Source organism: Cryptomeria japonica, chromosome 8, assembly GCF_030272615.1.
Source record: "Cryptomeria japonica chromosome 8, Sugi_1.0, whole genome shotgun sequence".
Classification (NCBI taxonomy): Eukaryota; Viridiplantae; Streptophyta; class Pinopsida; order Cupressales; family Cupressaceae; genus Cryptomeria; species Cryptomeria japonica.
The window spans coordinates 612,936,099-612,952,074 of record NC_081412.1 but is presented as its reverse complement, the minus strand read 5'-3'; the positions used below and the strand labels follow the sequence as shown (position 1 = coordinate 612,952,074).

General features: G+C 33.5%; 1 protein-coding gene across 1 annotated transcript; it reads left to right on the top strand.

The window, feature by feature from the left end:
* The first annotated feature begins 1,142 nt into the window (after positions 1-1,142).
* LOC131044825 (early light-induced protein 1, chloroplastic) lies at positions 1,143-2,114 on the top strand. The gene is made up of 3 exons (XM_057978268.2): positions 1,143-1,364; positions 1,456-1,509; positions 1,593-2,114. The coding sequence occupies exons 1-3, from the start codon at positions 1,236-1,238 to the stop codon at positions 1,935-1,937; spliced, it is 528 nt and encodes a 175-aa protein (XP_057834251.1). The 5' UTR covers positions 1,143-1,235; the 3' UTR covers positions 1,938-2,114.
* Positions 2,115-15,976: the final 13,862 nt, after the last annotated feature.

The window sequence follows — 15,976 nt, the reverse complement described above, 5'->3', positions numbered from 1 at the left end:
TTCATTATATGCTTGCACACTTGATGTTCACGAGTATGGACCAATTTTTTTTGCTTTAATGTGCATATATTTGGTTTAATAGATTATTGCATAATATAATTCACATTCCATGATGTCAATATCCAAGTTGATGTGGGGTTAGGTGCTATTTATAAACATATTTTGAAAATATGTTCCTTGAAATCTAATCTACAATGACAACAAATAGTTAATGCTAGAAAGAATCAAATTTACAATGCCATGAACCAATTTCATGGATAAATATATCACTTATAGATTAATTATAACAATAACATACATATGAAATTATCCTAAAAATAAAGGAAGAGAGCACATGTGTTTTATTTTCATCTTTAAAATACCAATATACCTACATAAATAATTAATTTTTAAGTATTGTTAACAAGAAACAATTGAATTGATATATCTTCTTTTTTTTCTTATATTGCAAACTTATACATAGACACTTTAAAAGTTTAATAAATTTACAATAAAGATGATAAATTAATGTCATAAACTATCAATCATCTATTTATAAATGAATTATTGATTTATTTTTTCATGATTATTATTGATTGAATTCTACATTTATTTAATTTTTTTTAATTAGCTTTGATCCTACGAGATTATAAAAATATGCTTTTTGAATAATATATCATTACCAATACCGACCTTTATCATTCAAACAAAGACCTATACAACAAGAAAAAAGCAAAAATCTAGAAAGTAAATTGAACGGTCACAATGATAGAGCGTGTGTTTTAATGGAACTTCCCAGAAAAAAAATCGCAAAAACATGTCAACTTTTTGTCGCAATAACAACTCAAGTTACCAGAATATCTTTCTAAACTCGTTTCCCTGAACCGCTGTAGTACTAAGCAAAGCTTCAAAATAAAATCAAACTGATACTCGAGTGAGCTATGTCCACGTTGAGTGGACGAGAAATCGGTAGAATCTTCACGTTCGGGAGGCGACTAATGTGTGGAAACTTCACCTCAACAAATGTGCCGGCAATTAAACACCCACGTTTTCATATTTTCACCCACGGGATTGTAAACTCACATCATTGACTTCCCTGACTAAGCCCATTTTACACCACCAAATCTGATCCTTCCCAGGCTATAAAGCCAACAACGAGTCCTCAAGGAGATATTCTAACTATCCATCATTCTTAAGTAACTCGAAAGTAAAGTGCACTCGCACAGAATTCATCTTTTCTAAGCAACCACTCATCAATGGCGGCTGTGGCTTCAATGATGATGAAAGCACCCGCAGCCCTTAACTGCGGGGCAGTACAAAGGAATAGTATGGGTCGAATCAGTAGATTACCGAACAGTAGCCTCAAAGTCAAGTGCATGGCAAAGGTTTGTTATTTCGCTGTTGTTCGTTTAGCTATTTTGCTCTTTATTCTTATGCAGCTTTGGCTAATGCGTTTTATTGTGGGACGCGGATCAGGATCCAAAGGAAACGTCCGCTACTGAAGGCGTTTCTCCTTCAAGCTCTACCAAGGTAAGAAACGCTCTTGTTGCCCAATTTATAGTTTATTTATATGATGTGGACAATTCATCTGATATGGGAAATATGGAATCCAGGTGAGTACGAAATTTGGCGACCTGTTTGCGTTCTCTGGGCCTGCGCCGGAGATCATCAATGGAAGGGCAGCTATGTTGGGGTTCGTGTCGGCCATTGCAGTGGAGGTGGCGAGCGGAAGAGATTTGTTGTCGCAGTTGAATAGTGGTGGACTGTCGTGGTTTGCGTTAACTGCAGGATTAATGACGGTAGGGACACTGGTGCCCCTGTTCAATGGAATATCAAGGGAGAGCAAGTCACAGCAAATATTTTCATCCACAGCAGAAATGTGGAATGGGCGCTTTGCTATGCTCGGCCTCCTCGCATTGGCTTTCACTGAATACGTCAAGGGTGGACCGCTTGTATAAACACCTTAATATCTATTTCTATTTAAACCCAAGCTCCAGTATTGGAAGCTCTCACATGGCATTCCATGTTCCAGTGGAATTTTCTTGTACTGTTTAGCATGTCATACAGTTCAATTATACAAAACCTTGTAAAAAAATTCACACTTATACTATAAAGAAAGTTTGAGTTGCGCGTAACTATTTTTTGAAAGCTTGTTAAACAACATATGCAATAAGACTCCTTAGCGTTTAAATGCTCTTATACGTTTCAAATATGTTCAAAATATTTCAAAGCAATGCAAGAATTTAACTATCTTCCAGTAAGCAGGATATTAAAAGTTATGTTTTGAATGATAGTAAGAAACATGGAGATTCACGTGAAAGAAGAGGGATATATAATGTATTGACAGATAGAAAATATTTAAGAACCAGGGATGTAATGCGTAAGTTTGTGTCTTTAATTATTATTGATTAGAGTAATTATTGATAGATAAAGTAACTGTTGATTAAAATTAAATGAAATTTACATTGAAATATCAGTTGGAGAAGAATCCTTGGGAATGAAGAAGCAACAAAATGGTTTGTAGAAATTAGTCATGGTATGCATACCTTTAAAATATGTTAACTTTTAGTGGGATTTAGAGGCATTGACTTTGTTGTAAAAGTATTAGTTTGGTGGTTATACTTTGGATTTGAAGTGGTAACCAAAACCACTGAAAATAACATATCTATCATTTCATATGGAAGTTGTATTTTCTATGGTTTTCATAGTTGAAGATAATTTTAAATTAGAAGTTCTATAATTATCTTTTAATTTGAATCATGGAATCTCTACATAGCTAAATATATTGTTTTGAATTGGGGAATCAATTTGTAGATATCAATTTGTCATATTCCACCAACTCATAAAAAAAGAAAACTTTAAAACTAGAAGACAACAGGATTCCTTGAAAATAAATTCTTAGAAATACTCGAAAAAAGAATACTCAACACAGAGCATGTATCAGATAAGAATACACATTGACACTAAATTAGCCAACAAATATTGAAAGTTCACCATAAATTAAAGAACAATTGTACTTCTTAGAATAAAATTATAATTGAACATGTAAAGCCCATAGAAAAATAATTAAATATTCAAAGATAACAGTTGGTGTGAACAATTAAAAGTAATTGTATTCATTTGTATTATTGATGAAAACATATATATAGAATCACATCCAAATAGTCAGAAACAATTGCAAATTATGCATATGGCCATAAAAATATCTGCTCTTTTGGCAATGGCAGATTGGCAGGTTTGTGACACACACTCCATAGCTGAAAATGAATAGGTAGGTGTAGAAAACTGTATTGGGAGACCAAAATTTTTGGATTACTCTCTATCGGCAACAAAGGAGAATTGTTCACCACATAAATAAGGCGTAGGTTATTCAGTAGTGAAGGCGAGTGGATGTAAGGAAATCATAGTGTGGAAACACCTTCCTAATGTCAATTATAGGGAAAATCATGCAAGAATGTAGTTTAAAACTTTTATAGAACATTAAGCATAACATAGACAAAACACATAGAATCAACACAGAGACAGAACACCAAGAATTACGTGGGAAAATACTTTCAGGAAAAAACCCACCACCAACAGTTGAAACACTCTATTTCAGTGAATGAATTTACAATAAAGTTTCAGTCTGCTACTATAGGCATTCATTCTCATATTCTATCGAGAAGGAAAAAACAATCAACTCTCGGATCTCAATCGCAACACCATAGTTATCAAATGGCTACATATATCAGATTATCGACAATTCATCTAAGAAACTGCACCAATAGTTTGAAGTCTAACCATCTGTGTCGGTCCGCATTCATGACAAACACAATATCCCACATGCACTAGGAATTCGAGTCAGTTTGTATTCATATACACCGACAAGCCCATCTTCAGTATCCAAGTGTTTATCTTTTGGAACCGATATCAACCCGATCGTCGAAGGTGACCTCGTCGGGTATTGGTGTAGCAAACAAGCACTTCTCCCAATCTTTGATAATACCCTGATCACCGAAGGCAATTCCATCGGGTCATCGGCAAGACAACCAAACAACTATCTTGATCGTTCGATCTTCCTTAACCTGCTCAATCTCTCTTATTGCACTTTGCCACATGGCACCCCCTGATTGGCTCTGTGGTCCCTTCCCTACAACCTTAGAACAACCTCACAAACTGCCTAGAATGAAGATCTTCTTTGTTGGGCCCCATCTTGGTGGCCAAGTCACGGAGGATAAAATTCGAGCATCTTGCTATAGCGGTATAGAGACAATCGTCTGATCATCCCAGACTTCCTCACTCGTTAACCCATCTAAGTTGCTCTTTTTTCGAGCCCCACCACTTGGTCCCCAACCGGCAATAGATAAAGTTCGTGCATCTCCATCATGCGGTATAGCGACAGCCATTGATCCACCTTCAACTTGCATGGTCTTTAACACATTTCTTTTGCAAGTGCTTTATAACCAAGGCGGAAGGATTAAATGACGAATATCTTCCCGTTGCGGTATAGCGATAACTGTTGGATCATCTCGGACTTGATCACCTGTTAACCGATCGTAGGAAGAAGATTCCATCAGCCCATCATCAAGAATCTCATTGATTGCTGTTCAAATGGGATAGGTTACTCTAATAAGTCTGAACATAGTTCAAGTTAGTTCGAGGCACATATTTCCAACAAACTCCCACTTGACGAGCAATTCAGTGGACCAATTCCCTTTTCAGACGTTAATGAGAATCATGGGTATCAAGACCCATAGAATTAGAACACCACTTGAACTTATGAGTGCACACCGGTTTCATCAAGGCGTCTGCAACATTTTCCAAAGTGTCGACCTTGCAAAGATAAAATTTTCCATCTTGCACCATGTCACAAAGAAAGTGATATTGAACATCAATATACTTCGATCTAGCATGGAAAGTAGGATTAGACATATAGCACTCTAGTTGTCACTCCAAATTTCAACCTGCCTTGCATCAAAACCAATATTTGAACTCAAACGCCTAAGCCAGATAGCTTCTTTACAAGCATGTGTGGCCGCTATGTATTCTGCCTCTATAGTGGACAAAGCAACTGCAGATTGTTTCTTTGTCATCCAACTAATCGCTCCACAATTCATGACCAAAACATATCCACTAGTCGATCTTCTGTTATCTATGTCTCCTGCCCAATCAGATTCCACAAAACCAAATACACTAAGAGTTTTCTTTGAATCATCAGAATGACCATGATAGCACAAAGCAAAATCTAAAGTTCCCTTTAGATATCCAAACACCCTCTTTATAGCATCCCAATGCAGCCATCCTGGATTCAACATAACTCTGTAGGCATCTATCCATATGGGACATGAGGTTTCATCTATGTAATCTGGGATAGGCATCTACCTAAATGGGGTAGGCATCTATTCATAAGAATAGGATATGCTCTAGCTAAAGAATTTAGACTCATCGAGACCATCTGAGTCTTGAGCCTCTCTCTAAACACTACACTCCCCTACTAGGAATGTACAGAGGTATTCCTCTTTAGGAGTATATTAAAATAACTGAATAACAAGCTTGAGTTCTGCCTCAGAATTCAAGCAAATCCATACGAAATTCCTTCTAAGTATGCATTGAATTAATTTTAACCTTTCAATTACTATTTGAACCATTTGACTAAAATACCAAGAAGCTTCGAGAGCCAACTACTCACCCAAAAAAAATCCTAATCCCCATCCCCGAATGCCTAAATTCAAGGGACAACTCGCCCCTAGACTGCCTACATACCCGTTCCAGCACGGGATCATGGCATAAAGTATATAGTTTTGGTTTCTAACTATGGTTTAATGTAAACTATTTGGCGGATATACAACCCTTTCTAGGGTCAATGTCCTAGATAGTTTCTTTGCGGTTGCATCCCATGATGGTAGCTCAATAGCAAAAGGTCTCATTATGGCCTTTTGCTTATCTCCTAAAATAGCTAAGCCCTATTTCCTATTAAATACATCACCCTTAATTCACTCTCATCCACTAAAATTAATAAGATAAAATAAATTTCCAAAAATCATAACACACAACCAAACCCTAATGGGCTTTTCTGAGGTTTAACTGAGTGGATGTAATTTTTTTCAAAAATTATCTTTTAAGATTATCCATCCAAGGAGGATTACACGCTCCTTGTATTCTAACTTCTAAATGACCTTTAGTTCTCCCCAATTATTTAGAGGGACGATGCTATAGAGGCTGTTGTTGGAGCTTTATTAGGCATTAAGTGCAATAGTTCAACATGATGACATTACCCGTGAGCGTGACCTAGAGGCACCATAGATATCGAACGATGTTAAGGTTTTTGTTTCAATGACTAAGAAAAATAAATTTTACACTATTATAAGAAAAATAATCTATTCACTGGAATACTTTTAAACTTAAAGTAAATAGTAAATCAATTCTCTTGCAGGTACTATTGGCTTTTAAAATGAATGTATGATGATTAAAAGTAAAATATTGAACTTGCTTAAAAATAAAAAATATAACAATAATCAATAACTTGAAAAGTAATATTCAATTGAAAATGAAGACTATTGTAATAAATCAAATTTACATTAGAAGTACTATTTGTTTGATAATTAAACCTATAATAATAATTCAAACTACTATGATAATACACCAATGACTTGAGGATAATAATACTTTCTTAAGCAATAAAGATATTATAATAAATCGATTTACTTCAAAGATAATATTTTTTTTAAAGAATATCTATTTAATAATTAACTTTAAAACTTGAATAAATAAACAAAAATACAATTTTTTCTTTTCTTTTTTCAGGACAAAAATTGTGAAGCTTGGAAATGAATTTGATATAAAATAATAATAACTTACAAAATGATTCTAATTTCTCATAAGATACTAATTTCTTGGAAGAAAAAATTAATGTAATAATAAAAATAATTAGTAGCATAGTCTTAACTACTTTGCAACAAATTCAAATACTTGAAAATAATGAAACAATGCAATTAATTGTTTTAAAATAAATTATCTACTCATCAAGTATTATAGTTTTCAAATGAAACTAATTACTTAATGGGTACTATTTTATTAGTATATAAACTATGAAATGATTAACTAAATAATTGAAAGGTACTTTATTTTTTTCTTTCTCTTCTGAAAACAATCCTATTGATTTGAAAATGATCTAATTGCTTCTTCTTCTCTATTCAACAGACTCATTTTTGGGCACAAATAATTACTCATAAGTATCTACATGGAGTGCATTATCAAGATATTGGTCATTTTAATTTACTTGGTAGGGGCTCATTATATGGACTACTCTTTAGAAAGGGGCTTCTCTTGTTAAGAAAGGTATTTTTTGGGTAGTAAACTCTTGTAATACAGCTCTTTTTTGGTTTGATTCTTAGGAAAATTATCCTCCTCTACTATCTACTTTTCCTTCTCTTTGGCCATTGAGTCAGATTTTCATTGGAGCTGGCTGAAGTAGGGTATCTAACTTTAAGGAATGTTATTCTATGGGCTTGTTGTCAATCTATCGCTGGAAGGATATGGCTAGTTGGTCCCTCGAGGAGATGTTGCTTCTCGTGTGCTTCTCTCTTTTGTTTTGGTAGAAAGACATTGCTCTTCCTTGGAAGGTAATTATATTATAGCTTGGGGTTTTAACTATGCAGGTGCTTACTTGGTGTCTAGTGGTTATAAGAAATTAGATATTGATAAGTTTGGCTTGAAAACTTTCCCCTATTGGAAATAAGTTTGGAATGAATTTTATTGATCCAAATGTAACTTTTTTGTTTTGCTTCTTAGCCAAAATAAGTGCTTGATTTGGGATAACCTCTATAAAAGGGGGTTTTAAGAGCCTTCAAGGTGTGTTCTTTGTGGGTGTAATGGAGAGGACTCTACTCATCTATTTTTTCAATGTCCTTTTACACTGCAGTTATGGTCATTATGGTAGAATTGTTGGCATATCCCTACATTCATGCTACTTCTTTGATAGACTTCTGGAGATATTTCGGTCACCCTCCTACACTTCAAGTTCCTTGGGAAATTGGTCCTACTTTCCTTTTTTGGTAGGTTTGGTTGGAAAGAAATTGTATGATTTTCAGGGTCATGAACATCTTTTTGACCATGTTTGGTCTAAAGTTCTACAGTCTGTACAAGAGACCCTTATGGCTAAGTGTTCTTTTGATCGAGATCTTTCCCTTGTTGACATTATAGTGATTCAACATCTATAGCTTGGATATACTCTTGAGAATTTTGTCTCTCTTTCCCCAATCCGACATTCCTCTCATTGGATTTATATGGATGCTCACTGGAGTCTTACTCCTTGCAATATTTTCAAGATAAACATTGATGATTCTTCTTGTGGGAATCCTGGACCTACGGGTATTGGGGATGTTAGAAGAGACAATAATGATGCTATGCAATTCTTTTTTTCTCAGTTGGGATAGGTTTTGAAATGAACAATCAGATGGAAGCCCGTGCACTCTTATTTGCCTTACAACGGGCTCTTGAGTTACATTGGAATCATGTAATCCGTGAGTTGGATTCGATGATTTTAGTCTCTCTCCTTACAAATCCATCTTCTAAGAGCACTTCTTGCCAATTTTCATCTCTAATTACCCAAATTCAATAGATATCTTCTTGCTTTAGTTATATGTCTTTCACTCATATTCCCTATGAGTGGAATAGGGTTGCTGATTTTCTTGCTAAATGGGCATCAAATCCTCCTTGTGGTTGGCATGTTTTTGATTTGGATTCTCTCCCAGCTGACAAAGTTGCTCGGTTATCTAGTCTTCTTTAGAATGATGCATAGTGATGTTGTTCTTTCTTTGTTTCCTCTTGGTATCTTGTGGATCATCTCTTTGTTGTGCAGGGTTTTTAGGAGGCCTTTGTGGTTTGTTCATGTTTTTTGGGTGGTCATGTCCACTTTTATCTGGAAGTCCTTTAGCATTGTATATGATTTTTTGTACTTCTTATTAATAATATATTTTTATCTTTTTACCTGCAAAAAAAAAAAACTTAGTAATGAAGGTTTCTCTAACTATGAAAATGGTTACAAAAAATATACCCAATAAATTAATTTGTGTGTTTAAAGATAATGTAATTGCTTTCATGCAAAAATCAAGCCACTACAACCAAATTTTAAGAAATGATTTAGAAAACCAAATATAAAGATTCTAAATAGTTCTAACTTTTTGAAGGTCCTATTTCTAATTATATTTCTTTATTATGTCTTTTAAAAGCAAAATTTTAGAGTTGCGGGAAATGAGTAAAACCACATTCAAATTGATTTTGATTTTATAGCTTTTCTCTTACAATCAGATTTATCTTCTATTTCTAATCAATAATTTCTTTTAATTTATCAGTAAATATTTCTAAAATAAAACTCCTCAAAACAATAATTCATTATTAATTACCCCTTTTCCTATATTCATAATTAATTAAATTATAAAATTTAATGAAAGTATTTGATTAAAAAGTCAGTTCAATTATATTGATTATTTTGCATGTTCAATTTTAAACAATATGTTTCTACTAAATAAAGTCAATTGTAATAATAAAATTTACTATGCCAAGGTTCAAAATAGGAAAACCCAACATTATTTTATGAGGTGGGGTTTATTTATTTTTAGTTTAAATTTTAAATTTTATTTATTATTTCAATGTCCTTAGGTAAAGTACATCCTAACAAAGTGTAGAAATCCAATCTTATTAAAAATATTAAAATATGTATTGTTTAATTTTATTGTTTAATATTTAATAAGCATATGAGATGTGTCTAATTTTAGAATATATATATTAATTATTAGATGACATATTTAAAATCTATTTTATATATGTAAAAAAATAAGATAAAATATTATTTCTTTAATTTTACCAATCACCAATTTTAAAATCATTGAATAAATGTTGAACTTTATATCTATCCATAATTCAAAATATTAAATCTTTCAAAGAAATATTAAAACTTAAAACATTATTTTTATTTAATTAAATTAATAACATGTATTTTTTAAAAATAAAAACAAATAAACAAAAATTTAACCATATATATTGGGTAGTGGCTTCCTAGTATTATTGGGGTCCACATCCCTTTATAGGTGATGGCCCTTATTACTGGAGGATGCATATATTTAGATAGTGCAGCCCCATTAATGGGTGGCAACCCTTTTATTAAAAAAATATTTGTATTAATAACATGGACATTTAAAACATTGAACAATGTAATATGAAATATATATATAACTCATTTGTATTTTTTGAAAAATTAAATAATTGGATAATGCAAAAAAGAGTTTCCAAAATAAGAATTTAAAAAGCACGTATATTAAATTTTAAATTTAAAACTTAAAAATTTTAATTTAAATTTTCTCTCTTTTTTTAAAGACATACATAAGCATAAAATAAACAAGGAAGGTTGTAATGTCAGAAAAGGATTTCCTCATCCAGATTTAATCAAAATTATTTGAGAATAGAAAGTAATTGATTAAAATAAGATAACCATTTCACAAGAAGATTTATATAATGAAATCATGTATATATGTATACATTTGAAAAGAAATTTATTATCTAACTAATCTAAAATGAAGTTAAGATAGACAAACTTATTGAATATTTATTTTTATTTTTATTTTTATTGAAATCTGAGAACAAAGAAAGATACATGCAATTATATTTCTTTTATCCAAATTTTGAATAAAGGAGATTTCTTAAAGAATTTGAGAATGCAAATCCTATATTATTCAACCCACGCTTTTCTGACTTTTTTTTTAAATATCAAAAAGAAATGCACAAAGCATAGAAACTATCCAATGTATGCAAACAAAAATCCTCCCTTTTTTTCTCATTTATGGAAGAAAAACATGGAGTATGCAAGTAAGAATGATAGAGGAAAACATGCAAGCAATAATAATGGAAGAAGGGAACTTGGATGTTGATCTAAACCCTTGTTGAAGCAAACCCTGATTTCCCAGTTGTCCTCTTTCAAACCTCGTTTGTAGCTTGGTGAAGATCTTCTCCAAAACCCCTAAAAAATCCTATCTCCTACAATACAATATGTCTACTACCAAATTCCTCCTACAATTCACATGATTGCAAGTATTGAAAAAACTAATTTATCACAAAGAAAAATAATCAACTCCCCTTTTTTTGAAAATCTAGAACTTAATATATAGAAAATAGAATCATTTTCCCACTACAAAATAAATTAATTGATTTTCATATTCTTTTTCAAGAATAATTTCATGCAAAATGATTAATTGTCATAGTGAGGCTTACATGCAAAAATTTGAATTGAGATTCTCTTCTAGAACCTTCTCATTTCCTCCTACAACATGTGTGAAAATAACATATTGAGAAAACTAAGTAATTTCAAAATTAAGTTCATGCAAAATGATTGTTGTCATAGTGGGGGTTACACTGGACCATACATTTAAAGTTTGAATTCGAGATTCTTTCCCAGAAAATATTTTCATTCAAAACATATTCGTTACTATTGGTTCCCAAATGGGTTTTCAATGCAAGAGGCAAAAACCAAATTGATTCTTTAAATATCTATGGAGATGCCAACTCCAATAAATAAAATCCTCAAAAACTTGGATGAATTGACAAGGATTCTGCAAAACCTGGGAGGGTTATCCCTTAGTGAATTTTATGATCTCTGTACCATACCCAAAGAGTCACTAAGACAAAGAAGATAATCTCACATGTAGACTCAACAATAGGGAGAATTATCAAGGATGGAAATTCCTTCAGTGATCGTCTACCTAATTAGAGCATGAGATGGGTAGAACACACAATAACATAAAGAAACTAAAAGGTATTCTGATATTTTGCAAATTATAGCAAGTTGTCAGTGAGTTTGAACACACAACTAACATTAAAGACAATTACAAGTTGTGATTAGTGCCTTACTCCATTGGGTACCTAAATTGACAAGATGTAAAATGAAATATGACAGAATCTTATCTAATAGCATAGGAATTAAGATAATATTGCCTTACAAAATATCTCATCTACAATTCCTACCCAAAGTACTTATCAATATCCCTGCATAAGGCTTACCACTCTGCAATTCCACTCAAGCATTTAATTGACCCCTTAGATCGAAGCATGAACAAAAAATACATACACCACAATAGTGCAACGAATGAGAAAACCCTTGATTCTACTCATTCAAAATATAATAGAATTATACACTAGAGAAATGGATTTGAATTATATTTATTTACTTGATCATCTATCTTCTATCACAAAACAATTTACATATAACTCATTCAAGAACCTACACAACGCTTGGCACTAAATACTTGTTGTTGCTCTGTAAATGACTTTGCACCTCCCTCATTCCACCTAAAACCTGCTACATGGGAGTTGTGACTCTGACTAAGAAAAAATCAATACAAAAATCAAATTCGAAACCCTATCTCATAGCCTTGAAATTGTTTTTATAGAAACAAGGGAACCAACAAGCTACGAGCCAGAGGAGACACCTGTCCTTCAAAAACCACTAGTAAGACATGATTTTGTTAAAAAACATGCTAACTACATTTCATCCCACTTTGTTATTGTCCACAAAGATCTGATATAGGCTCATGATAGATTGGGTTCATTTCTCAAAGAAATAACCACTACAAGATGCCAAAACTACATGCCAGATGCTTTAATACACCAGAAAACCCTAATTCTATTGTGAGAGATCAAACAATCTCCGTTGGTTTTCAAAATAGTCTCTGCTCATGCTCAAAATACCTCTAGTAATTTTAAATAAGAATATTTATCTCTTTCATTATTCTTTTGTTAGCAGACCAAACCTCGTCCACCATTACTTGTTTGCGAGCGTGAAGAAATGACACCAATTGGTTGTGAAATGTATTTTAAATATCCACCATCAATCTTCCTCCACGTTGGTGCATCACAAGATCCATACTGGTCAATCTAACAATGACCCTCCAATGTCGCAAGTGGATCCATCAAAGGTATGATGTGACACATCCAACTCACCACCACCTCATCTCAATCAACGACCATCTCACCCTAGTTTACGGTCCCACTGTCAGCTTACCCCGGCCTCCCTAGGACACATGGCATTATCTCATGATTTTGTGGTCCATAATCTCCTCACATCTTCCTTCATGAGGTTACAAAGGTTGCAGGAGTTGTTTGCATTTTACCCTCTATTATGGTGATCACCTTCTTAAGCCAGTTAAATATCAAGCACCTTTTTTGCATAAATCAAAACATCATCGTCTATTGAAGCACGTGTAGATTGGAGGAACTATTAGTAGTCCGAAATTTACTTGTTGGGAACCAGTAACATCAAATGTTTAAATGGTTAAACCATGGGCTTAACCTCCCCACCAAGGACACATGGTATCATCTCATGATGCCACAGTCCTTATCTTTCTTGCACTGTTGACCATGGGGGAGTATAGGCCATATGATCTATCTACTCATTATCATAAAGGCCAATCTATTTAAACCTTAAACTTAGGAAAATATAATAGGCATTGTCTAAAATATTAAAGGGGACCTGCTAGACAATAAGGAAATATTAAATTGAGGACATAGGAAATTATAATGGGCTATCATTTAATAACTTTAAACTTAGAGAGCACAAGGCCTCGCCAATGAACTTAGACCCTCAGCTTTAATTAAAAAAAAGTAATGCGGAAATAGAACACTCTTAGGGTTTTAATAAAATACTTAATTAAAATGCATAAACCTGAAACCCTGTGATAGAGAACAAAGGGCAAAAGTAATCCCGAATGACCAATATTTTGACTAAGGCATGAAGATGTTTGTACAATCATTTTGAGGACTATCTCTGGCTCTAGTTGGGGATGTTCATTACTCAGGAATGAAGCAATAATCCATAATCTCAAGTGGAGAAGACCATTGCAGAGTAGCCAAAAGGGAAGGTTACCTAGATAGGGCAACCGAATAGAAAGGAAATCTACTCTAATATATACAAGACCTAATCTAATGTTCATAGAAAAGAGCTACTTTAAGAAAATTAGGGCATCAAGAATTGTCCATGAACAGGGAATTCAAGAGTAGCATGATAACTATTCCTTTTGGGCATAGAGGCAAAAACGTTTACTCTACCCCATGTTGGTTGTGGCTTGAAGATCAAGCCACATGTGATGGCCTAAGGCCATCTGAAAAGGTCAGGTAATTCTTTCCTTTGTCATAAACATGGTTTTCCTTTGCCTACACTAAAACCAATCTGATAACATAGTTGGAATGCCATTTATCAAACATGCTGGCATTTTTTATCCAACTACCTTGCTTAAAATTATCATTGCACTCACTGTTGAACCTCTAAAACTTATACATTGATTAAAAATTTAAAACACCATGTGACCAAAACAAGTCATGCTCATTGAAAAACACACTTCCATACTGAACACAACATGCATAATGGCTTGAATCATTGTCACACTTGAGAAAAACATCTCCCTACTAAAAACGTATAGGCTCACATTCTGATATACAGATGGGAATATAGGCCTCATTCACTCATTAGTTTTCTCATCGAAAGAGGAACTTTCAAAATAATCCACCTTCCCACTGCCTATAAAAAGCAAACTGTCATCAAGAGAAGGAAAAGGATCACAAGTGATCCTCTCATGCAATTGTAAATCATCAAGCTGAAAAACATTTTCAGCCTTTGGCTCTGAGTCCCATTTGATGTCATTCATATTAGCAACTTAAATTCAGGTTGGATCATCACATTCTCTTCTCCATGATTCCTCATATGCATGTATTTTCTCTTCCCACTAACATTAAAAAATTCATTATCCTAGGGTTCAACACATTTGGCTAGGGGTTTGCATCTACTTGATAAATTGGATTCATCATCACACTCTCCCGACCCATCACCACTTTGATCATAACCAGCAAGAGCCACTTCCCCTTCATATGCACTAGCACTCTCATAAAGAGTGTCATCATTAGCATCCATACACATGCTCACAAAGAAACCACTGAGTTTTTATCAGCATGTAAATCCTCATTATCAACACACATGTGAAATTTGAAATCAAAGAATCCCATACTTTCAAGATCTTTGTCCTATTGCATATCAGCTGGTTCAAACATGGGAATAAAATTGACAATAGATGCACTACTTAATGCATAATAATAGGTAACCTCACTATCAAAAATCACATCAGCAGGGTGCATAAGTTCACCACTCTTTCCATGTGCATATCTCAGGTACTCTGCTACTAGAAAGTTTGAGATTCCTTCATTGGTGATAGAACATGTTTCATCTTGCTCACTTATATGTTCCAAACTGTTGTCCTCCTCAATTGAAAACCCATTGGATTCATGAGAGCATGTGTTTGTTATGTTATGGAAGATTGCATCTCCATAAACCTTCTCAAAATCACTGTCATCATCTAGAAAAGAATGCTAACCTTATAGATGTTTATTTCCATCTTCATTTAGGCTATCATTGCATTAGTTTTCAGGTTCATGCTCTTCAACCATCTGATGTTCATACACATTATCTTCTTCATGCTGATCATGTGACTGATTTTCAACAACATAGGGAGCATCATTATTAACTCATGCAATATCATCACATTCTCACTCAACCTTGTCATTATGAGCAAACAAACTTTCACCATCTAGTTGGATATTAGATTTGACATATTCAAATATTTCTATCCATGAAACCATCTAATATATATTAGACAGTTTTGTTCTCCTTGGCCAATGAACAACGTCAAGCTCATAGACTTGCAAAAATAAGTGTACCCACTCAGAATCTTGAAGCATAAAACTCGTAGGAATACTTTATAATGCCTTCAAAAATCTGGAGAGAAGCGCATAAGGGTGCTCACCCACTTGTATTTTTATGTCCAACTAAGCACTGACATACACCATTCGGTCCTCCACATAGAAGCTTTGTTCTTACGCAATTTTGGGTTGATAAAATTGCTCATATTGCTAAAAAGTATAGGCTAGGGCAATAGTGACACATATTCTTTTAGATGTACATTCAGTACTTGACACATGTTGC

What these genes read in the sequence shown, in the direction of transcription:
- LOC131044825 (XM_057978268.2), top strand. Translation starts at nt 1,236, where the DNA reads ATGGCGGCTGTGGCTTCAATGATGATGAAAGCACCCGCAGCCCTTAAC. An exon ending in AAGTCAAGTGCATGGCAAAG is followed by an intron (nt 1,365 to 1,455) that starts GTTTGTTATTTC and finishes GACGCGGATCAG; the next exon opens with GATCCAAAGGAAACGTCCGC. An exon ending in CTCCTTCAAGCTCTACCAAG is followed by an intron (nt 1,510 to 1,592) that starts GTAAGAAACGCT and finishes TATGGAATCCAG; the next exon opens with GTGAGTACGAAATTTGGCGA.